A 24,280-nucleotide genomic window follows, 5' to 3' on the forward strand; every position below is an offset into this window, starting at 1 on the left:
ACGCTACCCTAAATAAATCATGGCTACTATCGATCAGATTCAACTAATAAATATGTTACAGAATCAGATCCGGAGGCTGAAATAAATTGAACAGGAGAAGCAGCAACAGCAGGACGTCCGTCTCTGTGTACTGTATTTAGTGGCCTGTCAACATTTGTGTGTGTTTACTCGCAGTTTATGAGGACATGATTCGGTTTAATGGACTACTGTATGCGACTAAACCTTAGCAGTAGCAAGCAAAACGGTTTTGCACGTCAGACTAGTGTAACGTTATACATAGAACAACAATGGAGTCCGTTAGCACATTTGAATGACGAAGCACGCTTTGTGAGAACGCTAGGTTTATGTTTGGGTGGTTTTACAATAAACAAACTGACACCTATAGTGGTCAGCTAAACAAATGTATTTAAACACACACCATAGATCGCATGCTCCATTGATAAATTAACTAACGTTATACACGATCGTTTTGTTTACTGATGTTTACTTACGCGACGATAGCCAACAACATAGACATTTGAAGCAGTTTTACTCACCGCCTGTTTCCAAAGCAGGACCGTGAACCTTTATCGTTGGGACCGCTCTGTCAAAAACACACTTCTTTGGTAACATTGTTGAGTTCGTGAAGTCCTGTGACAGCAGTGACCGTGGAGATACACTTTTGCGACACGACCGAAGTGTATGTTGTGATGCTTCCCGTCATTTCTGCGTTCAAATCGGTTCAAATGCAGCGCTGCCTTCCCGGAATGCTGTGCTGAAGCGTTGAAGTCACTTGAAGTCACCCATAGGAATAAAGTGGAGCGCGGCACGACAGAAGTGTTGCACGGACTAGTGGATCTGCCCCTGAGAGCATTGTTTATGGGCGGCGTACATCTAGTCACGCGCGCGCACACCTTTCCGGGAGAAGAGCCCGTACGGCCCATACAAGGACATTCCGCTCTGTCGACGTTAAGCGGACCAGTACTCGGAAAAAACTCTCCGAAACTTGTGAGAAACCAGAAGGAGTATTTTTGACACAGAAATACTCCATCAAACGTCCAACATTAGTTTTTGAAACTTTGTCTATGTTTAGGATGGGAATCCAAGTCTTTAACAGTGTAAAAAGCTCAGTATGCATGAAACAGCATTTCACCCCCCCTTTAACATTGATTTTCTCAGGTGTTCAAATACTTATTTGCAGCTGTATCATACAAATAAATAGTTAAAACAATCATACGTTGTGATTTCTTGATTTTTTTTTTAGATTATGTCTCTCACAGTAGACAGTGTAAATAGCAGGGTATTCAAATGATTATTGTCCTCCTCTCGAGAGCCTCCTGCCACCACCTCTGACTGCTACGCTGTGTGTTTCAGCGCTGACAGGTGTATTCTTACGCTTTTTTGACTATATATATATATATATATATATATATATATATATATATATATATATATATATATATATATATATATTGTACAACTGTGTGCACATTTGCATTAGATTTTTTTTGTAAAGAGCAGACTAACTGATGGATGAGAAATGTCACAAACCTCTTTTCAAACAAGGTCACACAGAGAGGGGCATTCATTACACAGAACATTAAACACTCTCCCTCTCGCTCCAATGACTATTTCCTTTCATATGTGAAACTTTCAGATCATCTACAGTCTAATTTAGTCCACAAGACCTAATTCTTCTGAATGCGTTCAACTGAACAGCAGTGTTTTCAGTACAGTCTATAATAGACTCTGAAAGGCGCACTAAGAAACAGCCTCATCCATTGCTAAATAACTGCAGCACTTGCACTTTTTCTCTCAAGAACATTTCCAATCTCTGCTACTCCAAATGAATTAACAAGGCCACCCGTGCGAGATAAGCATTCATTTAGAGAATAAAAGGCTTGTTTTACTTTTGTAATTCTGATTTCCTTTGCCAAAGCAGTAGATTTAATAGACTAGCTCACCTAAAAATCAAAATTCTGTCATCAATCTATCAACCTTATGTTGCTCCAAACCTGTATTACTTTCTTTCAGTTCTGTGAAACATTAAAGAATGTATTCTGATTTTTTTGTTGTTGTTCTGAATGAAAGTAAGCAGCGTCCATTGGATCCCAATGACTTTCATGATATAGACAAAAAAGTTGACTTCTTATGGGTTTGGACCAACATGAGCGTGAGTAAATAATGACACAATAAAGCAAGAATGAAGCCAATGTAAAGAGGGAACAATGAGTTTGAGAGGAAGCTATGTAGACTATATGACAATGGAGGGCAAAGATATGCACTGTAATTATGCACAGTAATTACAGGATTATGCAGAATACATTATCAGGAGCCGCAACTACACACACAAAACAAAGAAGCGTAAGAATACACCTGTCAGCTCTGAAACACACAGCGTTAGCAGTCAGAGGTGGTGGCAGGAGGCTCTCGAGAGGAGGAAAGGGGCTGGAAGCCACCTGGGGCACTTCTGTGACCGACACTCATCTCTTATTCATGATAGCGTGTGACATTTCCTCAAGTCAGAGGGGCAGAAGAGGAAACCGACTGAGAGATATGCTCAAGATTAACCAGCTAAACAAACACAGCAACGGCAAAAGGTCTTTGTCGATTAGTCATGACCATAAACCTCGCTAACCAAGAGGGCTAATCATCTACAGGTACTGCAGGCTATTCGTATGAGTAAGCATGGCAACGTAAGAAAACAACACAGCAGAACATTTTCTGTTTGCTTGAGTGTCTCGGGTTAAATATGATACTCTCATCCGTAACAGCAGAGAAGGTGCCCTTCATCACCAGACTGAGAATGAGACGTTGGGAATGGAGGATGCAGAATGGTGTTTTACTGTGAAAACTGAGCAGAATCGATTGGCTGTCCTCCCTGAGCCACGACATAAATTACCAAGAAAAGGCCATGAGGGAGAAAGGTGCTCTGCTTGGCTTTACGCGAGAGAACAGATTTTTTGGTCTTTTTTGAACCATCGATCTGGGAATAGCTGGATTAACTGTAGTTGTTTGTTTTAAATGTCTGGAAAATTGCACGTCATGATTATAACTTTAAAAAAGGAAATGTCAAAATAAAGAGAAAGGAATATACAATCCATCCATTAATCCTCTTTAAAATCAAACCATTTAAAGGTCCCGTTCTTCGTGTGTTTTCGAAGCTTTGATTATGTTTACAGTGTGCAATATAACATGAGTTCATGTTTCGCGTGTAAAAAAAAACAGTATTTTTCACACAATTTACTTATCTGTACAGCGCTGTTTCCTCTGTCCTAAAAACGGCCTGATGATTTCCTTGTGAAGTCCCTCCTTCAGAAACACATAACGAGTTCTGATTGGGCCAGTGCTTCCCGTGTTGTGATTGGACAGCAGCTTAGCCCACTTTGCCCGGAAAGGTCCCGCCTCTTACCATAACGGGGGGGATGCAAGCCCTGAATGCGCGCTCTTCTCCACGTGGGAGAGCAACAAGACCACACCCCCTTTTTTGCGTGTTCTTGTGGGCGGAGGGTTAGTCAGCAAACTGTTCTAGTGACGTCATTACATCCCTGCACTTCCTGCTGTAGCTCAAACCGGCCGTTTGCTGTAGGCTTTGAAAGGGAACTTCTGTTAAATAAAATATCTCGCTTGGCATTGAACTTTGAGCTTTATAATTTTACAGGTATTATTTATGCTCTAACAGCAACATTACACACCAACTAAAGTTTGAAAGATGGAATCGCAAAGAACGGGATCTTTAAATGATTAATTCATAATTATCCTTAGCAATCATTAAACCTATTAAATATACAAATTTAATAAAAATTTAATCAAATATATCAATTTTAAAACAAATATAACATAATTTTTACATTGTCACCATTAAGCACAGTTTTTATTACTGTAAGATTCCAATTAACTAATACATATGCAGTGGGGCAAAAAAGTAGTCAGCCACTAATTGTGCAAGTTCTCCCACTTAAAAATATGAGAGAGGCCTGTAATTTTCATTCACTATAAGAGACAGAATGAGGGAACAAATAAAATCCCATTGTTTGATTTTTAAAGAATTTATTTGCAAATTATGTTGGAAAATAAGTATTTGGCCACCTACAATTTCTAGCTCTCACAGACCTGTAACTTCTTCTTTAAGAGGCTCCTCTGTCCTCCACTCCTTACCTGTATTAATGGCACCTGTTTGAACTTGTTGTCAGTATAAAATACACCTGTCCACAACCTCAAACAGTCAGACTCCAAACTCCACTATGGTCAAGACCAAAAATCCCCAGGGATGCAAACACATGTATGGGCAAAAAAGAGAGAGGTAAATCAAATTCAGCTATGGAATGGCTTTAAATGACTTTGTACCAGCAAATCATAATATAAGAGTGATTGCTGCAGGATCATGTGATCCTTTTTTGCCCCACTTGTGGTCCAATCCTTTTTTGCCCCACTGTATATAGTTTAAAATAGTATAAGTAACAAAAGTAAAACTCTTTAAACAAATCAACAAATCACCCTAAAAATATAAATATTAATAGTATTAATAAATATTACAAATTGTTAATAATAGTATAAACACTCTGTAATATTAATAGCATTTAATATTTTACGACTATAGGACTTTTTGTGACATATTTGTGCATGTTTGTGTGTACATATAAAATGTCATAATTTTAATAATATTTTAGAATTGTAGTGTTACTTTCTCTCAGTTATATTGCATACATTTAAAGTTGATACTGTACATTTTCTCTTTTCATGAGTTTCACTTTTTTTGTGAAAGTTTTTCTTTTATTGTTTGGTTAAAAAAGTCTGGGTTTCATCACACCCATACAATGCAGTTGGCTTTTCCATACATGTCAAAAGAAACACATATTCCAGTTACAGCAGTTCCTGCAAAAGAAAACGTGCTGCTTAGCAGAATTACTGTATATCCTGTAAGAAAAGTGTAGATAAACAATTAAGAACCAGTCATTGGGCACCAGCGGTGCTCCAGAGCAATGAAGCAATGAAATGTAATGAGCGTTTTATGGCGCAAGAGGGAATAGATGCATTAGCAGTGCTATGGGAGGAAACTGGGACTTTTAGGAAAATTTGGGAAAATGTTATAGGCGGCATGGAAACACTCACTGATGGCAATTTAGCCTTAAAGTCTTTGATTGGTGTCTGGCCAACCTAAGAAAAAAGAAAACCTTCCTGACTGGTGCAGGTCTAATTCAGACAGAGCCTAATGTGAGACACTTAAACAGCTATTTATTCTGCATAAGAGTTGATTCTCCTTCAGGGCTGTTTTTAGAATCGGTGCAGACTAATGCAGAAATGTACATTTCCCAATTAGCTGTTAACGGCTAAGTAACTCCCATAGCCCAAAGTAAAGTTCTTGTTCGCACACTCAAATGCTGAAAAAAAAGAATTAGTCTTATTTAGATCAAACAAACCATTAAGTAACCAAAATGTAGTATGAAGGAAAAAAGCCCATAAAGTGCAAATGAGCTCAGCTTCTCGAGTTTATTTGTCCGTTGCTCATTAGAGAGAGTTTATTTTAAATAATAGAATACTAAATTTAAATATCCATCACTTATCTTTTCTATACAGCAAGCTATAGCTACTCAATCTGCATTAAAATAAGCACTGTTAAACAGTAAGTACATTTATTTTTCCAGGCAAATCCGGCGAGGCAATAATTAAGGATCCGCTAACTCAAGGACACAATGGAATTTTAAGAGACGAATACGACAAAAAAAAAAAAAAAGCATTGATCTTTTGACCCTCTAGTGCTCTGCAGGGAGAAATGACTTCTGGTTACCTGGCTTATGAGTGACACATAAAAACCTGCTATGAACTGTAATAGGAAGATTTAATCTATTGCCATGCTCTGATATTATGGGATTTATAAGAGTAATGTAATTATATTAAAGTACAATTACTGTATGAAATATGGGATTTCAGACATCCCTCTGGATATATACAGCTGTGAAAGGATCGTGACAAGCCTATAAAGGTCATACGCACTTCAGATTACAACGATTTCCTGAGGTCTGAATGCCTTCCATTCCGATTTAATAACTTACAGATTTGAACTTCATAATAACCCTGATCCTACTGCTAGTCGTGCATATTGAAAAAGCACGGTAGTTGTAAATATATATTACGTAATATATATCTTATGAAACATTTTAAAGCTTTCTAGACAGGCAAAACCTGTAAAAAAAAATAAAAAATTCAGCAACACAAAAAAACAAATTTACGCCATTATGAAAAAACTGTATAATTAGATCTACATTTTGCAAGTTCAGCTTTCACTTAAAATAAACTCTGCCCTTTGAGTAAGAGTGCTCTGTTGTGACTTTCCAAATGCAGAAAGACTCTCTATGTGACAGTTGTTGTTCCTGCCCTTGCTGGAGGCAGAGCACTGGATGTGTAAAGCAGGGGCGGAGCGCTGTCCCTACCCAGGGTTCAAACTGCCCTCAACTTCCCCTGCAGGGTCACTGGGGACAACCATGAGAAAGAGAGACAGAAGAGAAGAGCTGGAAATAGACTAAGCATTTTATGGAAATCTCCATGGATACTGTGTCTATAAAAAAGTACTAATGGAGATTTGATATTTAAGTTTTGAAGAGCACATGCATTTTTGAAGGAACAGACAGCAGCATTTTGTGCATATCTGCTTCTGCTGGCTTGCTATGTTTTCTTTGTACTTTTCAGATATTAAACAGGGCCATGCACATTTGTTGTATTTTACAATTGTCTTCAACCGGTGGTTGTTCCAGTGGCAAATTAAAAAATTTAATATTTTTTTTTAAATCAAAAATATTTCAAAAGACATCAGCAATTTAAATACAAGTGCCATGAGACGAGAGACCACCATTGATATTTTAATAATATATTATCATTGATGAAACAGATTTGGCAAACAATCCATTGTGTTTTTGAGTTGGCACTCTGGGGAATGTGAAATATTTACAGCGTCTTTTTACAGCGGTGAGAAATGTGGCCAATCACAGACATGTTTGTTGATCTCTTGAACGCAATGGCCAATCACAGGGGTTTAAGTTAGAATTCAGTCACCGCTCAGAATGGCAGAGTTTTTGCTCCAAGTGCTGAGTTCTGCTCGCTCTCGCAAATCCTCTTATTAACAAAGACACGATGTCTCATCATGCAGTGTGTATAAACAACTTTACTGAAGAAAAAAAATATATAAATATGTTTTTGTAATTCCATTCAAATTAATTGTAAAAGTAATGACTTGTAAATAATCTTAAATGTCTCACTGACTGTACACTGCTATTGACCCCCACCAAGGGTGTCCTTGCCCTGAAAAACATTGAAGACCCGTGTTGTATTTGATCATCATTGCCGATTTCATATAAGGCAGGCATTGTGGCTACAAAGATTTCTATACTGCAGAACATATAGTATTGCACTTAAAATCGATGTTCTCCAGAATAGAACAAGCTTTCTGCTGTAAAATATATTGAATTACATGGCCAATCTCCTAAGTAAGGGAGCTTTAAATCTAATTAGATTCCTGAAGGGAATACAAGTGCTTGCAAGGCAGCAAAAGTGTTACATTTTTAGGCAAGAATGGGTTTAAGGCTGTTGTAAAAATGAAATTCTGTCATTGGCATGACACTTAGCATGTTTTTAGTCAGTGTGCAGTGTACAGGCAACTATAACTGGCTAAACGTGCATGGAAGACGAGAGCCATATCAATTCAGTATATGCAAGAATGAAGACCAATCATTTCGATATGCAAACAAATGCCGGGAAAAATACCAATGGAAATTTGGGCACAACTGAAAGCTACACCTGAATGATAAACATTCCATCAAAATTTCTATTACCATTTTTACAGTTGCACACACACACACACACACACACACACACACACACACACACACACACACACACACACACACACACACACACACACACACACACACACACACACACACACACACACACACACACACACACACACACACACACACAAAAGTGTTGCCGTTGTCTAATTATTTGATGTTAAACTGTACTGGCAAACCATTCATATAGGATAAATTGCATGCTGTCTAACTAAGTGCTCTGTTGAATAACAATAACCCTTTTGAAACACAGATATGTTTAAAGCATTAAATTCATGGGAAAATCAAATACAGTGTATGACACTTGTATAAGAGTGGATTGTGCGTATGGGATGTTGAGAGCTAAAGGCCTGTTTGAAGAGAGAAAGAAAGACCTGAATCCTGAGAAGATGGATTCCTACTAGTAAACACACACCACTCTGGTGTGAAATGACTGCAACCTGGGGCTACTTCTTACTTCAAACGAAATGAATTTGCATCAAAATGTATATCTTTACCGCTCTGCACCACCATGTAGTGGTTCCTGAGTACTGTGAACATGTGCTGTACATGCAAACTAAGCAGAGCTGTTGATCACCCAACAAAACTATTAGTGAATCAAGCTCGATTTTCTGCTCAATTCTGCTTTTCTGAGCAAGGAAAAATAGATTTTTGGTAACTCACTGAGTTCAGCGATGCTCCCCACGCGTGTGGCCAGCAGGGACTGCTCAATAGTACGCTGCTCGGACTGACTGTAGGCGTCTCCAGCTTTATTTGAGCGCTGCTGGTTCCTGTGGAGGCTCAAACTGTCCGGCAAACTGAGGACTCCTGCACAAAAATGTAAACAAAAAGAGAAAACGCATGTACAGTCAGGAAAACCAAAGTTAAATCCTTCCTGTAGCTTATTTATTTAATGCAGTGCATTAAAGATAAAAAAAAAACACAAAAAAACCCAGGAAATGAACCCATGTAGATTATGACCTTTTATTTTGGATGGACTATCCCTTTGAATGAAGATGAAGATCTCTCATCGTTTTAAATTTGATATATTTTCTTAATATATTGTATTTTCCAGGACAGGACAAAAGTCCTTATAGTCTTATTGTTGCTGGTGAACTTTTGTCCCATCCTGGAAAATACAATATATTAAGAAAATAAAACAAATTCAAAACGATGAGAGATCTTCATCTTCATTTAAAGGGATAGTCCATCCAAAATAAAAGGTCATAATTTACCCAACATCATAATGTCTTTCCAAACCTGTATGACTTTCTGGCCCTGTTTACACCTGGTATTAAGATGGGTTTTGGTCTATCGGATCACAAGTAGGATGGGAATCCAAGTCTTTAACAGTGTAAAAAGCTCAGTATGCATGAAACAACATTTCATCCCCCTTCCGCCTTTAAAGAATGCTGGTAAGTTTCGGTTTCCATTGACTTGGGAATGGGAACTAAAACTGGTTACCAACATTCTTCAAAATATCTTCTGATGACAGACTTTCATTTTAGGGCTGAACTATCCATTTAATAATAAGCAGACAAACTATTTACAACAGGTCTCACAGGACTCCCTCCTAGGCGGTAACAGGTGAGAAACTTGGCTGGCCGCTTGTTTTGCCTGCTCACAAGGAGAAAGGGAGGCGTATCACCTTTCTGGACAACCAGCAATTACAGTAAAGAACTGCCACCTTCTATTCTGGGCACACGGATATGCATATAACTTAACGCTAATGTTTAAATGATGACAAATGTAAGGATTCTGCACAGACTGAAATCAGCATTAGATTGAGGGCTCACTTGTTCAGCACTGCTGCACCATAACAAAGCTTTTCATCCCGGCTCACAGCCGAACCACTGAGGTGAGACTCTGCTAGTGTCTGAATCACAGTGGTTATTGTTTTAAAAGGATGGTTGGGATCCTCGGAAATTGGATTCGCTCTCATCCTTGTTTTTTCATCACTTCCATTGTTGCCGAACACTCCTGGAGCCGACAGTGTGTTAAATTATGATGTGGCGGAAACAAATGACTCTATTTCGTTGTCCACTGACAGAGGGGCTTTCGTTTGAACCGTCTCATTTACTCTTGTGAGGAAAATATAATTTTAGGGGGCTGCCTGAGAGCGAGAATGATGTAAATCCTTAATGGGTTCCACCCGGGGAGATGTGATGGCAGCGTACTGTTTGTTGCTTATCATAATGTAAATATATCGCTCGACAGACTCATCATCTTCTAAGGCATGTTATTATTATAATATTTTTTTTTGAAATGCATCCTTTCGTAATTACTGTGATATAGATCATGCAGTCCATCTTACAGTAAGTGTGTTTTGCTTCAAGGGGGAATAAAAAAAAAAATAAGGCGCATCCTGATAGAATTTGAAATAGGTTGCCATGGAGACAAGGCAGGGGTGGAGTGATGGTTACTTGCCTGCGGCATGGGAGGAAGTACAGGTGTTTAGCAATGCAAGACCACACCTCACTGTCCTGGGCCTAGTATGCTGCTATTGTATTCATGTGTTAATAGAAAGCAGTTTGCAGCCTTGCTGATGTTTATAAATGTCCAGAATAAGATCCTGCTCTCCATTTCCTTTGTCACAGCTCAATGAAGAAGATTGACTGACAGGTGTATAAGATCATAGATCGGAGCAAAATTCCCCTTTGTTCCCTACAATCTCTTGAGCTTAGAGCTCTTATTAAAACTCTCAGCGGGTCTCTGTGACAGATGAGTGTGCCAGGCTCATGCACAGCCAGCCTGAAACACTTAAAGCAACGGGTGGTAAGACTGGCATCTCGCTCACTTTCCTTTCAGCTCCACTTCCTCAAACATCGGTCAGGGTAAACTTTTTAAATTACAGTAGGCTATAAAGACTTCACACGCAGAGAAGAGTGTGGACGTAGTGTGGACGTGTGGACACACACACACACACACACACACACACACACACACACACACACACACACACACACACACAGTTTGGGGACATTCCATAGGCGTAATGGTTTTTATACTGCACAAACCGTATTTTCTATCCCCTTACACTGCCCCTGCCCCTAAACCTACCCATCACAGGAAACATTCGGCATTATTACTTTCTAAAAAAAACTTATCCTGTATGATTTATAAGCAGTTTGAAAAGTGGGGACATGGCCAATGTCCTCATATTTCACCCTCTCTTTGTAATACCTATGTTCACTTTAAATAGCTTGGGTTTTTCCAAGTTTTGCCATCTTTAGTTCCGTGTGTTTACGCTTCAAAAAGAAATGGTGCTAAAACATTTTATGGCAGGTTTTTGCAGTTGGCCTATCCCCCAAAAAGTTATTTTTAATAATTTATGAAGGTAAACAACATATTAGATAACAAAATATGAGGGCATATATCATTAGCACAAGCTAAATATTTCACAAAAATAAGCTTGTTATCAGAAAATAAACCTTCTAAAGTTTGAGGTCAATAAGATTCTTTTATGTTTTTGAAAAAAATCCTTTCATGTTTACCAATAATGTATTTAAATGAACACTAAAACAGTTATATTGTGAAATAATATATGTTTTCTATTTATTTTAAAATGTAGTTTACTCCTGTGATGGCAAAGCTGAATTTTTAGCATCATTACAGTCTTCAATGTCACATAATCCTTTAGAAATCATTTTAATCTGCTGGTTTGCTGCTCAAGAAACATTTATGATTATTATCAATGTCGAAAGCAGTTATACTGCTTAATGTTTTTGTGGAAAACGTGTTACATTTTAGTCAGGATTATTTTATGAATAAAAGTTCAAAAGAAAATAATTAATTTAAAATAAAAATCCTTTGTAACATAAATGTCTTCACTGTCACTTTAGATAAACTTAAGGCATACTCACTGAATAAAAGTATTAATTTCTTTAAGAAATAAAGAAGAAATAAAGAAATACAGACACTTAATCAGTAAATGATGTGTGAACTAACCCTTTAAGACACTTAGTTATGTTCGTTTTTGGTGGAACGATCTTCCGCCTTGCACACGCACGACAGAATCACTCGCTTCATTCAAAAGACAGGCTAAAACTCTTCCATGAGCACTTAATCTTACATTAAAAAAAAAAAAACCTCTTTCTCCTCTATTTCTCCTTTCTTCTTCCCTTTTCTGTTTTTTGCTACTCTGAGAGGTATACAAATCTTGGTATTTGGGGCACTTTTTGTGTTTCTTTGCCTCTTCTTGACGGATCGCTTGCTGTTCTCCTGAGTTGTAAGTCGCTTTGGATCAAAGCGTCTGCTAAATGCATAAATGTAAATGTAATTCTAATTTTAAACATATTTTGTATTGTATTGTATTATACAATATTGTATTAAACTCTGTATTTATATTTTGTTATTAATGCAATAAAATGCATACATTCTATATTGTAATGTTCAAATGTTTATAGATGTGTAACGGTGAGCTGTAAATCCAACAGACGTGATGCGTAACACAGAATAAAGAATATAATCAACACCACTCCAAAAAAAATTACTTTCACTGTTGTTAGTTGCACTCAAATCATCCTTGTTCACATTACTTAAAAAACTCATCTAACTACATGAACTTAAATTTACTGAGTTGTTTCTACTAATAATGAGTATTGACAGCTTTACTTAATAAGTGTTTGTTTGGTCAACTTAACATTGCTGAGTAAAACGAACAAACTGGGCAGTGGATCTGTAGTTCCCAGCATGCTTTGCAAGGGACTGCATTAGGAGAGTACATTTAGGGATTAAAGTGTTATTTTATGTGTTTTTCAGTAAAGCCAAAGATGTTGTTAGTTAATGTTAATGTTTTATGTTTGGTTATGCTGGACATTTGAGTTTCTGTATTTTTGTGGTTACCATTATGCAGAAGAGTGCCTGTGTTTAGGCTGTGGGCACTCACATACACACATATTTACTGGATTAATTTCCTGTCTTATTGAACTGAGTTTGTCCAAAGAGGTATTTTTGCATTTTGTTTTGAAAAATATGATTGTTATTTGATAGTTTTCCATTTACACTTGTAGAGCAAATATTTAATTTAATAAGGTAAATTAAATCAATAAATGTGTTCAACACAATGAACTTTTATAAATTTAACATATTAAGTAAACTGCACATATAAATATTATGTAACAGTGACTAATGTTTGTATATACTTAAAAAGACATTTTGTCAGCTTAACTTGAATATCTTTTGTTCATATAACCAAATTGTTATTTGTAAAAAATTACTTAATATAGTTGCGTGGAACCACTTGACGCTGCCTTTTTAAGTAAATTCAACAAGTCATTTTTTGAGTAAACAGTAATACAACACAACAAACCATAAACGTTAATGAAAGACAATGAATGAGTAAATACACAGAGGAAGATTGTTAATCATATAGGGAAAAGGTGAGGACTAATCAGAAGCCATGACAACTAATAATAAATGATAATTTGACAAGAAACTAAACAGGATATTGTAACTACATGTCTATATATCTGAGGTTTCTCTTTGTAGATCCATGAATGGGTAAGTATATTCAATAAAAAATTGAAAATAACCTAGAATAATAATATTAATATTTTATTATAAATATTCTGCAGGTTATTCAGTGGTCAGGCAGCCTGTGATTGCAACAAAAATAATTACATTCAGTTAAATTATTAAAAAGGAATTGATAGAAAAGAAGAAAATCATTATTCTGTCAGTATCAAAGATTGTGAAATGTTTATTTTATAAAGAGGAAAAAATGAACAAATCTACTGGAACAGCTGAAGCATATGGGTGCAGGGAAAACACCCGAAACCATTCTATCATTCATACAGCGCCTCCACCTCACTCATGGCTGTAATGAGTTATGGCGATCAGTGTGAAAAAGCATTTGCATAATGCTGCATAATAATAAATAAATGATCATGATGCCAGGTCATGATGTGAAAAGTTTTTCCCTCAAGCTACTTATTCAGCTTCCTCAAGTGTGCAGAATCTGCAGTGATGCCACTGCAGATTAAGACCTCCCTCTCTCCAGCTCGCGATACAAAAGGCCTGTGGGTTGGCAAACCATTAAAAGTGTGTCCAAAGTGATACCCGTTCCACAAAGTCTCTATTCTCAAGGAGCTGAGTTTATGATGACATAGGGAGACTGAGAAAAATAGAGCCTCCAGCGTTTCTTACAATATACATTTTCTCCATTTTGACTGTCTGCTGGACATCACAAGATTAATTTAAGACATTTGACCTTTGTTTATTTTCATATATATATATATATATATATATATATATATATATATATATATATATATATATATATATATATATATATATATATATATATTATATATATGTATAGAGGTTCAATCAGCGTATAGAGGAAGTGGGTTAGAACGATGCCACTGATGTCGTGCACTAGTTTGAGATGACATACGTGGCGACCAAATGTTAGTGATTGATTATGGCAGATCCAGAGTGGCTCTGGGCAGATCCAATAGTTTTAAATTTCAACAGAGTTTGTTGTGGCAAATTCTAAGTTCTAACTTGTCTCTAATTCTTTAAAAAAAAATCTATCAGAGTCGAAGTTCCAGGTCTCAGAAGAATTAACTTTATTGCCGGGATAACAACAAAGTGAGATGCAGCTGTTCATCTGACCATCACATCCTCAGCTCACACTTTTATACAGTTCTAGCTCAAGGGTTCATGGCAGGTGCCTTTACTCTCTACACTTTTACTACAGTTGTTCTATTCATAAACTTATCTAGTCTTGCAGGTGCCTTTACTCCCTACACTTTTACTACAGTTGTTCTATTCATAAACTTATCTAGTCTTCTTTGTAATGGTGGCCGACTGCCACTAGTTTCTCTTTCTCATCCATTGGGCACCATTCTTTTTACAGTCAACTCATGGTTTTTCCACAATTATATAAATACAATGTATCATATTTGTCTGTGGGCCTTCCCCGCCTTCCCAGTACATGACAGTTTCCCAGCGCTTCTCACCCATTCTCCCTTGCAACTAATGTAACAACTCCTGTTTCTCACACTTTGATGTTTCTTACAAGCGGCAGACCATGGTTTCTTGGTGCCCAGCTGCGGCCAGCTTATACTGCAGCTAAGGCCTAGTGAGGCCTACTAAGGCCTAATAAAAATGAATTTCTTCTACAAGTTCCCATCTTCAAGGAAGTTAATGCTTGTCAATGGAGAGTGGCCAGACTCTCTGTACAAATGAAATGCACTAGAGTCTGGAATGAACCAGGCAACCGCACACTATTGATACTTATAAAATATATCAAAACTTTTTATTAGCAACGTTTCGGTCTCATGACCTTCATCAGGCATATACATATACACATATACACACCTGTTCAATTTCTCATTAATCTAATTATCTAATCAACCAATCACATGGCAGTTGCTTCGATGCATTTAGGGGTGTGGTCCTGATCAGGACAATCTGGCATTCTTTGAATGTGTGCATTATTTTTGTATCTGCCTGTTATATCCTCCCGCAGTCTCTCTTGAAGCCAATATGGAAATAATTTCAACTGCAATTAACTGCAATTCATCGACTGGCCACACAGGCTCCAGAAGGAAGCAGAATCTCATTGAGCACCATGTTAAAATTCCCAACTTTACAGCAGAAAAAACATGTTTACAGCCTGGTACAAATAGTGGTTTTGGTCTATACGGCTAATTTTGCCCTTCATGACAACTGTGAGGGGGTGAATTTATTTTTATAACTCATTAGTTTACATTAAATAAAGCCTTAAAGTTCTGCATAATTAAAGGCGTGGTTACTGTGAGTGGCAGGTGGATAGCCATTTATCCGCCGTCTATAGTCATTGCGTATTTGCCCATTTTCTGTTATCCGGGCGAGACGTACGGTGACACACTGCTAAGATGGCAACGGCCAGCTTGTCTCTACTTTACGCTTCAGAACGGCTTATCGAAATTCTCAAGTCAAGGCAAGCACTCCGTAAAGCCTACTCCAGCATATCCCAAAGACTTTCAATGAATTTAAGAGTTGCCAATTCATGTTTGAAAATGATTATTCATTCTCCCTCACAATCACTCTTTCACAAGTTGAGCCTGATAAATCTTGACATTGTCATCCCGGAATATGGCCATAATGTGTCTTCCTATATGGTTGTTTAAGCAATGAAAAGCTATACACACAATCAATTAGGGTTAGAAGAACTGATGACAAAAATATAACATTCTGTAAACATAATAGGCTAATAACCAATAAAGTGAGTGTGAGTGATAAGTCTGTAATGTATAAGATAGGATAATAAGATAAGATTGTAATGTAGTTTGTCTTTAATACAGCTTTTTGGTTGGCCTCAAATTGCCATGGGTTTTCACTAAACAACTGCTGAACTTATCAAAACATCAGTAGAATCTACATTAAAAAACTCAAACTTTTATTAAAGCAAACCTAGCAGATTTCAATGCAAGTCAATGAATATGAGGGATTGAGGGAACATCTAATGAAGGCGTTCGCCAGGTTTAAGCCAGCTGAGGATTGTGGGTGTACAGGCTTCAGAGCCCTGCAACAATGTCAAAACCTAATGAATTCACATTAGCAAACAATATACAACACACCTTTTTAGGCCAAAACAGAGGCTTTGGTTTGTAAAACACATTATCCGCAGGAAGGCTCAGATAAGAGAGAGGCTTTAAAAAATTATTTTCATTTCGCCTCTAGGGTGCCAGAATTGTACTACAGTACTTATCGCATGCTTCACAGTGGACCAGTCGACCAAAAGCACTTTGACAGGCTAACAGGGGGACATTAGAAGAGCTGTATGCTTGGGCAGTCAATGGGGAGGAACCGTTGGGACATACCGGAGTTTTCCCAGCTTTCCCATGCACGCGTGCCGAGTGTGGATACGCCACTGACCTCATTGGAGCTCAGAGTCTGTATTTAAATCTATTTTAAAGGCCTGTGAAGCCCAGCCTGTTCTCTTAGCCTGAGAATGCAGATTAAAACACACACACATTTTCTGTCTCTTTCCAAGCACAAATGTGGAAAAACAACTCACACGGCAATGCCAGCACGCAAAAAGCTAGAAAGTGATTCAAGCCACACCATGTAAACTATACACCCACAACACCTATTACACTCACGCAACTATGTGCTTGGTCAACTCCTTTACTAACCCTACGCTAGGTTAAACCCACACATAAGTAAAATAATATCCAATATTTCTTGTGCAAGATGGTATTTCAGTGACACACTAGAGACTTGTGCAATGGCGTTATATCCTACGCCCTGCATGAACACATCCAAAATCTGTTTAACCATGTAGTGGACAATCAAAACAAAAGTTTGAAAGAGTTTTATTATGGGTTAAATCACACATGCTGATTTCTGGCAGCCCCATGCAGATGGAGTCCATATGTATGGCAATAAGAACCAGGAATGCTGCATTTCTGGGGAACGAAGGGAGGAGTTTGAGGAGAGAGAATCGGCAGTGTCTACATGCGTCGTGTGACTGCGCAGTATGTCTCCAGTGCTGGCTGACCGCAGAGCTTTAATGGTTTTTGGAATCATCCCCAGGGATTTGCTCCGAGTTGTTCGGTGATCAGAAAGTTGGATCGGTCCGTGGATTTGTCGCTGACGGCATGTGTCTGTTTGAATTTAAGACACACATGACTGTCAGAGAAACGGTCAGCACAAACCCCTCAAACACTCCCACTAGAAACTGTGCACACATACACTCACCTAAAGGATTATTAGGAACACTATACTAATACTGTGTTTGACCCCTTTCGCCTTCAGAACTGCCTTAATTCTACATGGCATTGATTCAACAAGGTGCTGAAAGCATTCTTTAGGAATGTTGGCGGTCCCACTTATATTAGGTGGCCTTAACTACTATGTACTTGCATCAAACAATAAGTGCAATGTACTTACTGTGTACATATTGTATTGCAAAACACCTTTGCTGATATTGAGGTGGGATACGGGTATGGTTAGGGACAGTTGTGGTGGTGTGGGTAAGTTTAAGGGTAGGGTTAGGTGTAAGGGAAGGGTCAACAGTGTAATTATATAAATGTAACAACAGAAATTAATTACAGATGTAATTACATGCAGCTAATTTTTTTAATGTAAGTACAATGTAAAAACATGTATGTACACAATAAGGGCATTTTATCAAATGATTAATTAAAATGTTAGTACATAGTAGTTAAGGCCACCTAATATAAAGTGGGTCCATGTTGGCCCATATTGATAGGATAGCATCTTGCAGTTGATGGAGATTTGTGGGATGCACATCCAGGGCACGAAGCTCCCGTTCCACTACATCACAAAGATGCTCTATTGGGTTGAGATCTGGTGACTGTTGGGCCATTTTAGTACAGTGAACTCATTGATTCAAATGATTCAAGCTTTGTGACATGGTGCATTATCCTGCTGGAAGTAGCCATCAGATGATGGGTACATGGTGTTCATAAAGGGATGGCCATGGTCAGAAACAATGCTTAGGTAGTCTGTGGCATTTAAACGATGCCCAATTGGCACTAAGGGGCCTAAAGTGTGCCAAGAAAACATCCCCCACACCATTACACCACCACCACCAGCCTGCACAGTGGTAACAAGGCATGATGAATCCATGTTCTAATTCTGTTTACGCCAAATTCTGACTCTACCATCTGAACAGTCTCAACAGAAATCGAGACTCATCAGACCAGACAACATTTTTCCAGTTTTCAACTGTCCAATTTTGGTGAGCTTGTGCAAATTGTAGCCTCTTTTTCTTGTTTTCTTGAATTGTAGGTCTTCTGCTGTTGTAGCCCATCCGCCTCAAGGTTGTGCGTGTTGTGGCTTCACAAATGCTTTGCTGCATACCTTGGTTGTAACGAGTGGTTATTTCAGTCAAAGTTGCTCTTCTATAAGCTTGAATCAGTCGGCCCATTCTCCTCTGACCTCTAGCATCAACAAGGCATTTTTACCCACAGGACTGCCCATACTGGATGTTTTTCTCTTTTCACACCATTCTTTGTAAACCCTAGAAATGGTTGTGCGTGAAAATCCCAGTAACTGAGCAGATATAAATACTCAGACTGACCCGTCTGGTACCAACAATCATGCCACTCTCAAAATTGCTTAAATCAATATAAATCTATTATAAAAGTCACCTTTGATCGATTTAATGCATTCTTGCTGAATAAAAGTTTTAATTTCTTCATGTGTGTGATGTACATTAACTTAAAGGGTTATTAGGTAATTAGCTTCAATGCATTTAGGGGTGTGGTCCTGGTCAAGACAATCTCCTGAACTCCAAACTGAATGTCAGAATGGGAAAGAAAGGTGATTTAAGCAATTTTAAGTGTGGCATGGTTGTTGGTGCCAGACGGGTTAGTCTGAGTATTTCACAATTTGCTCAGTTACTGGGATTTTCGAGCACAACCATTTCAAGGGTTTACAAAGAATGGTGTGAAAAGGGAAAAACATGCAGTATGCGACAGTCCTGTGGGCAAAAATGGCTTGTTGATGCTAGAGGTCAGAGGAGAATGGGCCGACTGATTCAAGCTGATAGAAGAGCAACTTTTGGCTGAAATAACCACTCATTACAACCGAGGTATGCAGCAAAGCATTTGTGAAGCCACAACACGCACAACCTTGAGGCGGATGGGCTACAACAGCAGAAGACCCTACCGGGTACCACTCAGCTCCACTACAAATAGGAAAAAGAGGCTACAATTTGCATGAGCTCACCAAATTTGGACAGTTGAAGACTGGAAAAACGTTGCCTGGTCTGGTGAGTCTCGATTTCTGTTGAGACATTCAGATGGTAGAGTCAGAATTAGGTGTAAACATTATATATATATAAGCTCCTCAGTACTATCAGCAGCTGTCGTGTTTCTCCAGAGCTCATTTACCCTCCATCACCCCCAGCTCCTCCTCTTGTCAGTCAGGATTTGGTATTCTAAATCCCCTTGAATCAGACTAAATTCCTGAATTATTTTGTACATTTAATACCAACATTAATGATATCTGCAATACATTATGTTGGTTCTGTTTAACCTAAGGGGGGTTATTGCTGCTCTCCCTGCTCTTATCCATACTATAGGCTGCATGGATGCGCAGGAAGTTCTTGCCCAGAACAAAACCATACCGGCAATCCAAACTATATGCTAATAGTCAATCAATCATCTTTGGCTATAATGGTCCTGCCAGAACTCTTTTTAACTTTGATAATAAAAAGAAATGTTTCTTGAGCAGCAAATCAGCATATTATTATTTTCTAAAGGCCCATGTGACACTGAAAACTGAGTAATGGCAGCTGAAAATTCAGCTTTGCCATCACAGGAATACATTGCATTTTAAAATATTTCACAATAGTATTGTTTTTACTGTATCTTTGATCAAATAAATGGAGCCTTGGTGAACACAAAAGACTTCTTTCAAAAATCGTACTGACCCCAAACTTTAGAACAGTAATGTGTACAAAAATATAGGTATTATTATTTAACACATTTAATGATCTCCCTGAAGGGACTTGTAATGTAATAAGCACAAGCAAACACAAGGCCAATAAAACAGGAGACGTAAACTGAAAAAATGGACATACACACTATTTGCCATAAAAGGCCTATTAACAATAATGATGGATGAACAGATTGTTTGTTGACTTCTCATTGATAAATGATGGCTCTTAAATTGGAGGTCACATAAACAAAAGCTTTTAACCCCCCCCCCCCCCCCCCCAGTCTTTATTGATTTGATTTTTAAAGGTGAAGTGTATAATTTATGAGCCAGACAGAATTCAGAATTCATAAAATGGAAAAATAATAACCAGTTCAGACAGGTCTAACCAATTTCACTGCCAAAGGACTGAAATAAATCAATTAGGCCAATTTAAAACAAAAGGTGTGCTTACATAAACTATTTAATGATGGCCTTTTTACACATGCCATAAAGGCAAATTAATGGTCTTAAATATATATTAAAGGGATAGTTCACCCAAATTAAACAATTTGTCATCACTTACCCTCAAGATGCTCCAAACCTGTATGAGTTTCTTTCTATTCTTGAACAAAAAAGAAGATATTTGAAAGAATATTGCTAAAACAAAAATCTTCTCTTGTCTTCAGCAGAAGTGCGGTTCCAGAGCCCAAGCTGTGCGTGGAGGTGAGCCTGACTATCTCTAGTTGGTATCTTTCAACCTCCCCCACAAGCTCAGGCTCCTTGCCCGCTATCTCAGTCAGAAAAGGGTGGCTTGCCGCTTCAGGTTGGTGGACGAGTTCAAGTATTTTGGGGTCTTGTTCATGAATAAGGCAAAGATGGAACAGGACAGCTTCTGCAGTCATGCAGCCGATGTACCGGTCTGTCGTGGTGAAGAAGTAGCTGAGCTGTAAGTCCACGCTCTCGACTTACCGGTTGATCTACGTTCCTACACTCACCTATGGTCATAAGCTGTGGGTCATGTCAGAAAGGATGAGATCCCGGATACAGGCGGCCGAAATAAGCTTTTTCCGCAGGGTGGCTGGATGCTCCCTTAGAGATAGGGTGAGAAGCTCAGACACTCTGGAGGAGCTCAGAGTCGAGAGGAGCCAGCTGAGGTGGCTCGGGCATCTATTTCAGATAGCTCCTGGACGCCTTCCCAGGGAGGTGTTCCGGGCATGTCCCACCGGGAGGAGACCCCGGGGAAGACCTAGGACACTGGAGGGATCATGTCTCCCGGCTGGCCTGGGAAAGCCTCTGTGTTCCCCCGGAAGAGCTGGAGGAAGTGCCTAAGGAGAGGGAAGTCTGGGCGTCTCTGCTTAGACTGTTGCTCCCCGCGACCCGGCCCCGGATAAGCCGAAGAGGAGGGATGGATGGATGGATGGTGTTCAGCAGAACAAAGAAACTCATACAGTTTTGAGGGAGAGCAAATAAATTATGACAAAAATTTGGGGTGAACTATCCCTTTAAATAGCAATAGTAAACAAAAACAAAAATGTGTCTCTTAAACCTAGATTAAATGTATTTGATTCAGTAGAAAGAACCGGTTCACTATATTCATTCAAGAATCATTAGTTTGAGAATCTGTTGAACTGACTTGGTCACGCTCAATGGTTTTGATTTCGATTCCTAAAAGTAATTCGTTTGGGATTCCAAAAAAATAACTGGCTCATAAGAGTCATTCTTTGGGAATCAGACTGGTCAAGCCATATGTTTTGCTCTATATTCAACTGACTGTCATTTGGTTCCAGTATTTTTCTTTTATTTTCCTTCTTTGTGTAACAATCTTTCTATTAACTTTGTTCACTGTAGCATTTTTAGAATCAATGTTTCATTAAAATCTAAATTGTGCTGAATTCTTGTAAATCATTGAGTTGCCCAATTAATAAATGCCCTATTGGACATTCAGTAATTATCATTGGAAGCATCTGTTATTGATAAAATAACAAAAAAAAAGTATTGTTATTGGCAAAACAAAGTCCAACTAACAGGAGTGTACGGCAGATCTGTAAATGAAAACCTCAAAATAATATGACTCACAACAGGCAGAAATGATATTAATCTCAGTGAAAGCTGATAATAACTGTTATCAGAAGAGATGAAAGGTACTACAAACACGGCTGTGTTTACATGTGGAAACATGCCCTGCGAATGGATGTTGGGTAATGACCATACTGTGTACGCCTGCTGTGTGTACGCCAAAGTGATACTGAACTAAATGTCTGTGTCATAGCTAGCCCAGATACCCTGTGGTACTTCTCTCTGGAAAACTCAAAACAACTGGTAATGGAAAGTGCTACCTCCTGCAGTGACCCCGATTACATCACCAAAACAGCATGAGTGTTACCCCCCCGCTCTCCCATGCTGAAGTAAGCCTTCCTGTCACTAACAATCAAAAACACGCGTTCTCTCATCAGCAATCTGGGACAGCGTGTTATCAGCCAACCCCCTTAAAGACTAATCTCTGGGGCATTCATACAGAGGGGTACACTGTTGAAAAAATAGTTCGGAGGGGATTCCAGTGAGCGTTTCCTCCGAGGTATATGTGAAAACTTTATTTTATTTTGAGTCTGAGCTCATTATGCTTTGCATTCTTCCCGGTGCCGAATGATAATTTGCATACAATGGGCTCCAAATCACACAGTAATTGTTTGACGGGATCTGCAGGATTCATCATTTTGACTTTGTTGAGAGGCACTCTGTGGGTTACTGGCTCTTTAAAGTGGGCCACACATGACGTCAGAGATTGATTTGATTGAGACCTAATGAGGGACTTTTGAAACAGCACAGAAGAATAACCAAGAATCCAATAGTTAAAATTGACATTTTATATACTTCTTGAAATTGGCATTTGCAAGTCCACACCTTTAATGAGTTCCAGTAAAAGACTAGAGTATAGAGTATAATTAAATACAACTGTTAATAGTTTCCTACAAATTTTAAGAAAGTTTTCCCAACTCTATGCCATTTAATACTATGAAGAACAGCATCCATGCATTGTCCAGTCATTCATCAGTCCATTTTTTTTGCAAAATTTTGCAAAATTGCAATCAAAACAGATCAATTCCTTCAAAAGACAAAAACGAGAGAGTCATATGCCTTTAAACTTTGAAAAAGTAGAAGAGGTGCTTTTCTATGGGATGAACTTCTTTATGTCGGGCTTGTTCAGACAGTGACAGCCTGAGGTCGGCCTGAAGAAGAACAAATTAATGGAATTGGTATTCGGTACCGCTTTATAAATTCAAGTCAACTTTATTTAAATAGCGCATTTAATTCAGCTGTACAGTTGCTCTGAAGACAATGGTGATGTTATCAGCTCATTTCAGTTCATCATATACCGACAATGTAGGCAGATCAGTGATATAGTTGATGTAGTTAAATTAGTAATTCATTTTATTTGGATACAGGGTATTTACTTAAAAACGTAAAAAAAAATTGTGTCCCCAACTGAGCAAGCCAAGCCAAAGGCAACAGTGGAGAGGAACCTTCATCAGTGCATGATAGAAAACAATAAACTTTGGGAGAAACCAGGCTCAGTCGGGGTGCCAGGTGTTCTCTGGCCTATCAACAAACAATGTATGATCATTATTCTGACAAACTTACAGGTCAGAAATCATATTAGATTGGAATATTCGAAAGTTCGAGGTATCATACAAAAGACTGGTTTATTTAGGATGACGTGCCGAGTAAACAATTATTGAATAAGAATATTCGAATGATCGGAGTCATCGCGCCAGAGACGGGTTTATTTAGGATGACATGTCGAGAAAACAATTATTGAATATGAATATTCGAAAGATCAGAGTCATCACGCTGGAGACGGGTTTATTATGACGATAAAGGCAGAGAGCCAACAGCTATTCACGTACTTGAACCGTTATAATGTCATCAGAGCTACCATGAGCTATGCCGTTTTTGCCATAATGATCTTTCAAAAAAGAAATTGTGACATATGTAAGAAGAGCTTTTTTTTTGCAAATATTGTGTAAATATATTCAGTCTCCTGGTTTGTGAGACATAAGGTGCAAATAACATATGCACGTTCATGTTTTTTATTA

At 38.3% G+C, this 24,280-nt stretch overlaps 1 protein-coding gene across 1 annotated transcript in view; it reads right to left on the reverse strand.

Annotated features, from left to right (window-relative positions):
- btbd11b (BTB (POZ) domain containing 11b) overlaps nucleotides 1-24,280 on the reverse strand; it is an 88,707-nt gene that overhangs the window by 27,782 nt on the left and 36,645 nt on the right. The window contains exon 2 of the mRNA XM_067420290.1: nucleotides 8,487-8,630. Coding sequence (XP_067276391.1) covers nucleotides 8,487-8,630 — 144 coding nt within the window. The remainder of the gene's footprint in view (nucleotides 1-8,486; nucleotides 8,631-24,280) is intronic.

This window comes from Pseudorasbora parva, chromosome 16, assembly GCF_024679245.1.
Source record: "Pseudorasbora parva isolate DD20220531a chromosome 16, ASM2467924v1, whole genome shotgun sequence".
NCBI lineage: Eukaryota > Metazoa > Chordata > Actinopteri > Cypriniformes > Gobionidae > Pseudorasbora > Pseudorasbora parva.